This window comes from Protobothrops mucrosquamatus, unplaced genomic scaffold (assembly GCF_001527695.2).
Source record: "Protobothrops mucrosquamatus isolate PMUCROS unplaced genomic scaffold, P.Mucros_1.0 scaffold2864, whole genome shotgun sequence".
NCBI classification, from domain to species: domain Eukaryota; kingdom Metazoa; phylum Chordata; class Lepidosauria; order Squamata; family Viperidae; genus Protobothrops; species Protobothrops mucrosquamatus.
The window spans coordinates 85279-97309 of record NW_015388894.1 but is presented as its reverse complement, the minus strand read 5'-3'; the positions used below and the strand labels follow the sequence as shown (position 1 = coordinate 97309).

At 34.8% G+C, this 12031-nt stretch overlaps 1 protein-coding gene across 1 annotated transcript in view; it reads right to left on the bottom strand.

The window, feature by feature from the left end:
* LOC107296556 (androglobin) overlaps positions 1-3468 on the bottom strand; it is a 65745-nt gene extending 62277 nt beyond the window's left edge. The window contains exons 1-2 of the mRNA XM_015825883.1: positions 3422-3468; positions 1426-1644 (exon numbers count right to left, since the gene is read on the bottom strand). Coding sequence (XP_015681369.1) covers positions 1426-1644; positions 3422-3433 — 231 coding nt within the window. The 5' untranslated portion in view covers positions 3434-3468. The remainder of the gene's footprint in view (positions 1-1425; positions 1645-3421) is intronic.
* Positions 3469-12031: the final 8563 nt, after the last annotated feature.

Here is a 12031-nt window from a genome sequence, read left to right as displayed (position 1 = left end):
AAGCATAACAAACAAATTGTTTGCCATCATTTTTTATGACAACCAAAATATAGTGACAGTGTGGATATCAGCATCCCTTATCAGTATGGATTAATTTGACTGAACACAGGAAATACAATGATGGGTGACTAAAGATGACTGTTTGGGTACTTGTATATGTGCTAGAAGGAAGTATATAGAAAATGACCAAGAGTGCCCAATGCAACTTGTGAACATTATTCAACTAACCTAGTGCTGGCTTTTTTCACAACGTTACTGGTATTATGATAATTGACACTTTCTGCTTAGCCTCTCCCTATAATTCTTGCCAAGAAGATACTTTTTTTTTACAACAAAATTATTTCCACAAATAATAAATTGAATCTGTATTCAATGTATGCATGCATTGCCAGATGTTAAATAAGCTTTTCTCAACTAAGGTTCCAGAGAAGAGATCATGATTAAAGAAAAAAATAACCAGCATTTTTTGAACATGGTTAGGGCTTATAGTGGTAGAAATTTTTATGCATCATGAGTCACATGGCCTGCTCTTTTGCTATTGTTCTATACATTACAAAACATGAATTGTGTGAGAATTGAATTATATTGTGAAGTTTTTGTAATTTTGTGAAAAATAGCTACAGATATAACAATTGTTTATGAAGGGGTTCCCCAAGACTAAAAATTATTTCAATGGTTTCTCCAGGACAAAAAAGGTTGAGAAATGGTAGGTTACACAGAGTTGGTATTTCCCTAAGCCAGATGCAGTACAATAAAATAGCATAAGAAAAATATTTGGTCATTTTAAAATATTTAATAGGACTAAAATAAGGAGGCTCTATGTGAAAAGTTATTTCAAGAGATTCTATGATTTTATACTGAAAATATCTGATACTTTTTCCTACTGATTGTGCTACTTCTATCTTTCTGATTACAGGAATGTATGAGAATAGACTACCGGACTACTTATGATTTTCTGAAACATGTAAATGTATTATGGCTCTGATGCATTATAGCAAACACTGCAAAGTAGGGGTGTGTAAAACATTCAGAAGGGAATAATACTTCTTGCCTTTTCAGACCGACAAAACAGATGTGCCATGCGTTTAAAGTGCACTTTTAAATGCATGTATTTAAGGTTTACTGTAAAGTGATCAAAGTAAAACAATCATATGTAAAATATATAGTATATCTAGACTTTATTCACTTTGGATTATATGAATGTGTAATAATATAAAGACTTTGTGCATTAAATTCAGCTCTTATGCAATAAAAGATACTCAGTAGGATATACAATAATAGTTAAACAGTAGTGTAATTTCTTAATTGCAGTCGCTATTCCCAATTGTTCCTTTTCTATGGATAGTTAAATAAACAATACAATTCATTTAACAAACTGTAGAAAAAACTAATATATAACATACACATACCTAAATGATCACTTACCATCCAGAAGAGTTTTACCACATATTTTCCATAGCTATTATACAATGGCATATGACCTTTGATTGCTTTGCATAATGAGTAGATATGTTCCCATGGCTTCCACAATACTGGAGGTACTGGGGGTATTTCATTAGCATTAGTTTTAGCTTCCACACTTAAAGCAGTTGTATTGTGCAACCTCCAAACTGCATATATTTCACTTATTATCCATCTCATCAACTGAAGCCAGATGTGGAGAGGATGTAGAGGAAATAAGAAAAGTTAGCTAAGCTCTGGCATTCAAATTCTTTCCATAAATAAATGAAAGTGGACTAACCATTCTGATACATTCTATATCAGTGGTGGCGAACCTATGGCATGAGTGCCAGAGGTGGTACTCAGAGCCCTCTCTGTGAGCACGCACGCTGTCGTCCCAGACCCGCCTCCCATCACAGCCCCGTCCTCACCAGCAGCCCCCCCTGGAGGAGAGTCACCCCTGTGTGCGGCCCATGCGGAGCAGCGCAGCCAAGCACATGGCAGCTGGGCAGCAGATGATGCTGAGGGGCGTGGGCGAAGGTTGTGGCCACCATGGTGCTGCAGGGCTGTCTGGGTGATCTGCGGTGGACTATGAATGGCCCTGAGGATGGGCGGGATGAGGGTGGAGCAGGGTGGGTGGGCAGAGTGGGGGCGGGGCAGTTTTTGGGCACTCGGTCTCTAAAAGGTTCACCATCACTGTTCTATATATTCCGGCAATACTGCTGACCTGGATAACTCCTATAGCTTTTGTAAAGCTATGTACAGTATAGTCATCTAGAGTGCAAATGTTGGAACCCCGCAGAAAAATGGCCCTGAGAGCGAAAAAATATACAGGGTTCCACTTACCCTCTGATGCCTAAATTTGGGGAATAACAACAAATGAAAATCCAATCCTGGAATTATATTTAAACAAATCACAGTTACCTAATTCTGGACACTAATGAAAATTGTAGTTTCCTTAAAATTGGAAATAAATGCTGATAATCCCTATATGGAAGAGGAGAAGATACTATTAACTAATACAGGTTGAATGAAAACCATAGCTTTAAACATAATGTTCACTGAGTTTCATAACAAGCAGCTCTGATATGCAGAATAAAGTATTTAATGATATTCATTTCTAGTTCCTAGTAAGGTTACCTCGATAGAAATCATATCACACATTCTCAATTTAGTGAAGTATTGATTTTGAGGGGCGTTTGTGAGCTGTACTTATACATAAATATGTAATTTTATTCTTTATGACTATGATCTTAAATGAGTTGTATTTATATTATAATTAAATTGTTAGATGTAGATTATAGATATAGCATAAGAAACATAAGCTCTACTGAGTGATTTGGTTTTATCTAAACATCCAGAGTAGGTAGATTTAACTATTTTTGGTTATGTCATTTCCACATGTCTTATGCAGAAGTCTGATTTGTCCTATTATTTGCCCAATAATTTTGAAATTTTGAAAGATTTCCAAATAAGAATGAATGTATTTAATGAAGTTTCTCTCTGCAAAAGCACGCAAAACTATGAATCCAGTAATTTACTTAAAAATATGAAATGAACAAACTGCTAGAACATCTCTATTCTAAACCATTTCAATTTTCTAATGAAAATATAACATTTTAACTAAATAACTCTAAACTGAGTTTTCATAAACTTACACTATATATCACCCACAATTAATGAAAATTGCCCAATTGGGGCGATGGGCAGCATTTAAATAAAATAAATAAATGCTCATTTACACTGTTCTCAAGTAATGAGCCAACATTTTGCTGTCTGATATGGGGTCTAATCCCATCTTTGTCTCGCTCTGCATGGTCGTACTTTAGTAAATTAGTTCACTGTGTTGCATGACAGGTTTTGATACTTCTTGTTTTTTCAGATCAAAGTCACTTTCATACTTTTGCAACAACAAATATTTATTTCATCCAAATGCACATTCAATGTATGTTATTTCTTATAAAGGATGATTATTCCATACCTCACTGCCCATTAAATGTTCGTTTGGTGAAAAAAGATCAAACCAATTTTCATTTTTTACTACCACAGGAACCTAAAAGTAATGAGAAATTTAATTATTCTATTAACATATACATGAATTGTTAATAATATTAGAATGAAAATCCATATATTTCATGGATCAAGGCTATATATCAAAGTATATCTCAAAAGAATTGTACACTGATTAAGAAAGTATGCTGAACAATATATACTGTGTTTGTAACAAATCAGGTATCCAGAATACTGTTAATATGAAATGGCCAAAAAATGTATGAAGAGGTAATGTCTTCCATGGTGACATATTCTGTTTTTCTCCTTATACATATATTTGAGAAAAACTTGAAAACCCTTCAAAATCTCTGAATAAATATGACTATAGAACAAATATAAAAACTATTGAATGAATAGAAATTCCAAATTCTTGAAATCTGATTTAGACAATTGTGTGCCTTTAAACTTTCATTGAAAAAAAAGAATACTTTTTTCCCTCAAGCAGAAAGGTTATCAGACTGCTGTAATATTATTTTTCCAAAGTAAATATTGAAATGGTGAAAGAACAGAGGCAGCAAACACTATTTTTCAAAATAAGAATAATACAGAGAGTCCTCAATTTATAACAACCACTGAGACCAGAATTTCTGTTGCTAAGCAAGGAAGTTATCAAATGAGTTGCATCCAATTTTACAATCTTTTTTTTTGCCATGATTGTTAAGCAAATCACTGCAGTTGTTATGTGAATCATGTGGTTGTTAAGTGAATCTGGTTTCCCCCATTGACTTAGCTTCTCAGAAGTTGGCTGAAAAAGTTGCAGATGGTGATCCTATAACCCAGGGATGCTGCAATCATTGTAAATAAATGTCAGTTGCCAAGCGCCCAAATTTTGATCAAGTGATCATGGGGATGCTGTGACAGTCATAAGTACGAGGACCATTTGCAAATCACTTTTTTCAATGCTGCTATAATTTTGAACGGTTGCTAAACTAATGGTTGTAATTCAAGGACTACTTGTATATTTATGTTATTTAGTTTCAAACAGTAAGTTAAACATGGACCATATGGAATTATATAGTTAACCCTTTTTCTCTCCATCAACGCAAGGCCAGCTCAAAGGCTGAGGGCTATTTTATTAAAAAAAAATTAAATTCTGGTAAATGTATATATTTCAAATACAAAATTATCTTTTCTGCTACTATGTATGTACTATGTACTATGTACTATGTAGGCATAATATATAATTTTTCATATATATAGACAACTTCCAAATTTTTGGAATATAATGTTATATTTACATCTTTGAATCTTATTTCCTTCCTAGATCTGGATCCAGCATTTATTAACCTCTAATAGCTAACAATATAATTAAATGGGCATGCCTAAATCATATGTGCAAAAAAATAAGACAAACCTTTTATAAAAACCTGTTGAAGAGCTCAGTGTGAGCTTTTAAATTATAAGAAATACATTTCACATTTCTAGAAATCATTGGTTTTGCAATAAAGGATACTCCGATTCTTTTTTCTATTATTGTGCATTCTCCAAGTTAAAAAATAAACTTTTTAAAAAAGAAAATCAAAATTTTAAATAGATAACTAGAAATTAGGTGCATCTTACCTTATTTGTTAAAATTTCTTGAGGCCTTTTCCAGAAAGTCACTTTCAATGAAGAGGGAAGTTCAAGTTTTCCTTCTGGATCTTCAAAGACATGCTTTGTGCAACATTAATTAAAACAAACATTAGTTGAATTTTTATTTAATCATATCTAGGCTTTACTAAATGAATTTAGTGGTACTTTGATGTTATCCGTTCAGTCAAATCCAACTGCTAATTTAATGAACTGATCTGAGTTAATCTAAGTATTATTATATTTAAAGCAAATCCTAACAGCTGACTCTTTAATGCCGAATTGGTAAAATTTCTATGACTCTGAGTAATGTAAGTAATGTCACCAGAGGAAATAGCCCCAAAATTTTGCATCTATTTCTTTTTGGCCTATGGGTGGGAGTTTAAAATAAAATATAAAACTATTCTGTATATTGACTCTGTGGAAAGATTTTTTTTCTAATTATGCCAATTAGAAAATTTTGGCGATTATTTGCTGAATTGCGATGTGATTATTTTTTATAACCATGTCTAATATATCATAACAATTACAAGTCTTAAATAGAGACATCTTCATTGTCCACTATAGTATTTACTCTGTATACACATTGGGCAGGTTGATAACAGACAAAAAAGCTTCTTCACCATCTACTAGCCCTCTGCCACCATTCTCATTTTTAATAACAGGATATATGGAATAAATGAGAAACCATAAATTTCAGAAACCATAAATCTTAAATTTATTGTAGAGGGTCTACATTTAGCCTTTTGTAGTGTTGGTAGCTGTTTGATTTTCCTCATATCTAAATCTTGCTGAAGAGTGTTTCTCACCATTATCACTTGACAACTCTCCATTGCAAAGGACAAGGAAGATATTGACAGAGAAATTTCAAGGTTGCAACTCCACCAGTCTAGCAAGCTTCACAGGGGGAAACCCAACTATAATGCTAAAAAAAGCAACAGAGAGTCCAAAGGGTGTGCTAAAGGAGCATTCTGCTGTTCTTCACTTACTGTTTGTTCACTTATAAAACAAAAAGACAAACAACTGCCCCTGATCAAATTCCAAATTCTCTCCTGAAATCTTAGAAGCAGATTCAGGTCTGCGTGTCAAAACTATGACACACTGAAACAAGTGCAGCAATCAAAATATACAACCAATGAAATAACGGTCATGAAATACACATATGCACAGGCAAAGCATTGGTAAAGTTGAGTCATAGATGTCGACCGACATGTAGAAAACTTACTACAAGTTAATACAAGTCTTCTCCCCATCTCTTGCAATCCTCAAACTCAAAATAAAAGGCAGAAACATTCCCCAATGCCATGCTCTCCCCCACAAGTTATGATGAAGCTGAATATTTTTATAGCTCAAATATTAGCTACAGTAGCTCAACTAGCCAACAAACAGATCATTGGTGATTTAAGCACTGCACCCAGTGATTAAAGTATCAAAAAAAACCCCACAAACCCATGGTAACCTTTCCCTCCACAATTCTTCTCATGTATCACATATGGCATGCAAACTTTCCAGATTGGCACCCAACTAAGCTTCAAAGTTCAATAGGTAAGAAAAATGCAACAAGAATAAATTTCTATATATTGATGAATTAGAAAAAAAAAGATAAGTTTATAGGAAACGTACCAGAATAGGGCTTCTTCCAGATTTATCTTTTTCCTTTCCACCTTTTCCAGCATCCCACTTTTCTACATTGATGTCTGCTTCACTCCATTCTGGCCAGATAGGAAATCTTCCTTTCTTTGACTCAGGTGAAGTACCTTGAGGATTTACAGTAGAAGCTGATCCCGAAAGAAACCAGAGGCTGAAATGTAATACGAATATGAAAACTTTATTCTTCTAACATGGTATTTTCTTGTTACATGGCAAATATTTTCTTATTTGTTTTCAATTTTTGAAAAGCTCCTAAGTACAAATAGTTGCTTAGTACAATTGAAACTAACCAGAAAAATGGGAATATTGTTAATTTATCCTTCACTTCAGCAATCTGCCTATTTGATGACAGACAAAAAGTGCTTCCTGAAATCATGCGATTATATTGTGTTTCATTATTACATTGAAACTCCTGATATCTTTTAAGTTATCCACGAGAAAGCCCCGCAAATTAATCAGTAAAGGCTGAGTACAAATGAAGCAGTATTTGATTACACAGACATTGGGTTGGAAAATGAAACTGAGTTGCACAAAAGTGAAGCAAAGAACCTTTCTGTGTTTCAATTTGGTAAAAGTAGCAGAGTAGCATACTGTTGTATAAAAATTAAGTCTGCATCATTGCATTCTCAGATTAAAGTACTATATTTGGATCCATAAATTAGCTTACACTTACTCTTTGCCAAAATAATAAAGCAGCTGCAATGTGTCATTCATCGTTATCCCTTCTCTACGGGACCCAGGGCAACATACATGGTTTGTTTATAGGGTTGCCAGGTCTGCTTCCCAAAAATAGCGGACAAGCGGGGGGGGGGGGGGTTAAGTAGTAAAAAAAAAAATACTGTACAGCTTTAGATTACGTACCATTTCATCATAAAGCTTTTGAATAAAAAAAATGTCCACTATTTTGTGAAAAAATATGAGTATTTTACAGCAATTTAAAAGGGGAAATTATGAAATAGATAGGGTTGCCAGGTGTCCACTATTTGAGCGGACAGTCCACTTTTTTCACATTATGTTCACTATTTTGTGAAAAAAAAATAGTGAACATAATGTGAAAAAAGTGGACTGTCCACTCAAATAGTGGACACCTGGCAACCCTATTTGTTTATACTCTCCCAATCGATACAGACTCCAGGCACTCTTGACAACTTAAAACAGTCTACACTTAAGCCCAGAGCACATTCAGACGTTCTTGTCATTATTCCGCACGATCGGAGGTAACTGACAACCCGCTTTATTTCAAAGGGAGGAGTATCCCAAGGAATGGGAGGAGGAGTCCCCCTAGGTGTGACACCAGCCTCGTCTTGCCGGCGGAAAGCGGGGCAGAGAGGAAAAGATTAAGAAAAAAGCGCTTCCAGCGAAAAGGGCAGGTCTTACTCTTTCGTGGGCGCACTTGACTGGAGAACGTTGTTGGATTTCACCGCCTCTTTCTTTTTGCCGAACTTCGACATGGCTGGAGCCTCTCGGCCGAGATCGTCTCCCTCCCTGCCCCAAGCGTCTGCTGCTTGGTTGCTAGGAGACGCCCTCGGCTGCTTCTTGTGCTCCACACCGGAAGAAAGCGACACGAAACAACACCTTCCGGTAGGAAGAAGACCTACACCAGGGGTAGTCAACCATGGCTCTTTTATGACTCGTGGACTTCAACTCCCAGAATTCCTGAGCCAGCATGGCTGGCTCAGGAATTCTGGGAGTTGAAGTCCACGAGTCATAAAAGAGCCAAGGTTGACTACCCCTGATTACACATATAGATTCTCTCTCTCTCTCGCTCGCTCGCTCTCTTGACACTCTCTCTATGCAGCGAACTCATAGACTGCAACTCTTTGTCCCAAGGAGCCGAAAAACTGCACAGAAGGCGGCATTGGCAATGCAATTGTGGTGTGAATGCCAGTGCCGAAAAGAAAGGAAAAGAATCTGGACGTGTCCACAAAGTTAGCAAAAGTAGAACTCGACTGGATCCGAAGCAGAGGGCGTTGCTCAAGCGAAGTAGAAACCGAGTAGTAACAAAGATGGAATAATATCGCAGCGCTTCAGAAGCAATTGTGACACACTAGGGAAGTAAAAATGTAAGTTCCACTATAAAGGAAAGGGCTAAAATGTATACCAGAAAGTATGAATTGGTGTCATTTAGGTTGTTATAGATGTATATATGAAAGTAGGAATTCAGAGATCGGTGATAGTTTCATTTTAAGTTCCAAGGAATTGATAATTGAAGAATATGAGATGGGAACAACTGCAGGGAGAGAATTATAAATAGAAGCAGTTTCCCACAAATTGAACAAAATTGGAAGTCATGAAAGTTTACTGTGAAACGTGGAAGCTATTTGGAACAGAGTGAAATAAGAGTGCCACAGAAGTGTGTGGATTTATGCTAATAGGAAATACTTTGTGCAATAAAGAAGTTAAAAATAGGTGGGGATGAGAAAAATGTATCGTAGAAAATGATTGCTGTAAGAAATGAAGAATCACAAAGATATGTATATAGAGAATATATCATATATTGTCATGAATATGGTAATTATTGAAAATTTCCTTAGTAAAGATTTGTATTTCAAATGTGTTAACTTTGTCCCTGTGTATATATAAGAAAGAAATTAATACAATTGAAAACCATGATTGTTTTGCCGTTTTATATTGGAAGATTGAGTTAGTGAAGTATACAGTGATGACAGCTTTTGAATGGAGTCACAGCATTATTTAATGGTGTCAAATGTGGATCTTGGGGGAGAAAGGACATGGAATAAAAGGAAAAAAAGTGAAAAATGAATAAAATAGAATCATTGGAGAAAGTAAGAGCCCTGTGGGGGGGAAAATTAGAAAATAATCTCCCAACAGATTGAATGGAAAGAAGTCTTAAGGGAGACAATACAGAAGCTATTTGGAATAAAGTAAAAAATAACATCACAGGAGGAGGAGGAGGAGGAGGAGGAGGAGGAGGAGGAACTCTGCACAAAGTTCTGGACCATCAACTCTTGAAAACCCTATATTGGTATTCTGTATTTAAGATCTTGTACTCAGCAGAGCTGAACTTGAGTTTATTCATAAGCTCACGGTGTAAAAAACATCCTCTTTAACCCTTTTTAAAAAATGTTTTAAGAGACAAATACATGGGTTTAAGATAACCATTATTTCTCTCAAAATCATTGTTCCACCCACTTTCAGTGCACTCTTATGTACTGCACAAAGTTTGGCATGATCCTTGAATTGACAGGTGTTGTGCATTCCTGCAGGAGCTGATCTGGAAATCTCTTCTACTTTTCTATAAGATCCTATCCTTTTAATCTGAAGCAAATGCCAAAAGCAGCATAGAATGTGTAACCTTTGGTGAGTGTTCCCTGAAATAACCCTGTTTACTAATGAAGTTAATTTACTCTAAAAAGATATGTTTCTATTGAAACATAAATATATAAGAAGGTTGCAGCATCCTATTAAATTTAGGAGACATGGAAAGACCTGGCCCATAGAATCACCAAGAATCAGATTCACATCAACATTAAATTTAGGATTATGTCCACAGTATGTGAAATACTAGCTAGGGTAGAAAATTCAACTATTCCCATTTGTATATTTTTTTTCTATTCACATTATGTAATTTAGAGAAGAAATCTTTTTAATAGCAAAGCACTTATAAGTCATATAAATTTTTGAGCATCTCCAAGTATAACTTTGGTACAATCTATACAAACATTTGTAACTCAAACTGAGCTCTGTGGGCCTTACTTCTGAGTAGACTGGTGTAGATGTTTGTTGTTGCTATGCATTGCTTACATCTTAATTGTAGCTTTTGCAGGGTTATTTTAAGAATGTTGCTTAGGAGTTAATTCCTCCAAGTTTAATCATTGCTTTCAAACCAGTGTCATAAGATTATGTAGATTTGAACTAGACTTTGTTGTTGGATTATTTTCTTCACTTTTTCCAGGAGTGTTTTATGTAAATGAAATATTAGTACCCTTTTTAACAATCTGATATATGCCTCTATTTTATAAATACTGAGATAGTAATAAAGAACACTGGGGCATCTTTTTTTAAATGTCAGCGTGCCATGATTCTATAGATAAGATCTTGAATACAAAAATGTTTCACTGAACTCATCAGTTTCTGCAAACCAGATGCCTATCATGTGTACTCTTGTTCTCGAGATCTGATCATAAAACATATCTGTAAGGGAACATATGGAGGAAGACTGGTTTAAAGTCACATACCACCATACAATAGTCAAATTTGCAGAGGAATAATTTCAGGTTTTCACAAATTATTTGCCTCTAACAATAAATGTATCTTCAACAGTCAGGATCTGTATTTTTTATTCTCTTTTCAGTTCCTCACCTAGGACAGGAAATATGATTTACAGCTTGAAATACACTAAATGAGGATTTGCAATGGCCCTAAAAAGGAATGTAGGTGTTGATAACTTGAACTAGTATAAATAATGAGTCTTTTGGCATATTAGATTAACACATTTGTTATGGCTCAAATTTCTATGGACTACAATATACATCCATCAGATGCACAAAAGCTTTAAAGTAATTTTTATAATATTTTGGAAAAGCTATAGAAGCTTTTTTTATATAAAAGGTATAAAAAGTAATTTTTTATACTATTCCCTAAGGTGTCACAAGTATTTGTTATTTTGTTGGCACAGACTAACAGTTATCTCCCTGGAAAGCTCTACTACTTATCTTATTCTGTTAGTTATAAGAAGTTGCACAGAATGTAGAAATGTTAAGATCTCCGGCTTTTAAGCTTATGCTAAACTTTGCAACTATTTTTCACATTAAGAGATTTGTCTATCAGCATAGGCCATTACGGCAATCTTTATCATGCTTGTCTGGAAACAGCATGGTTTTCTCATTGAGAACATTTATTTATTCATTTAGGAAAATTTGTATTGCTGCCTACTTGCTCACGGCAACTCAAGGCGGCTTACAGGAAATAAAAACAATGTAAAAGTCATAAAAATAATAAAAAATAAAAATAAAAGATAACCCCCCCCCAAGCAACAACATACACTCATACCAGCCATTTAATGGGCTCCCGATTTGGTACTTTTCAAATGAATATATTACATTTCGTAATATAAACATATAAATGACGTGTTCATTGTTTGATAATGTAATATGCTGCCAACTGCATTTGTTTTGTATAAAAGTATTAAAATGTTCAGAACCAGATGATATAAAATGGGGAAATGATCCCAGTCATCTGAATGTGGGAAAAAAGCATTCTCTCCCCTTCTAAAATTCTTAACATTTTTATTTCTTCAATCACAGACCTATTAAACTTTATAATACAAAACTAAATTGTTCAGCACTTCAATTCAATA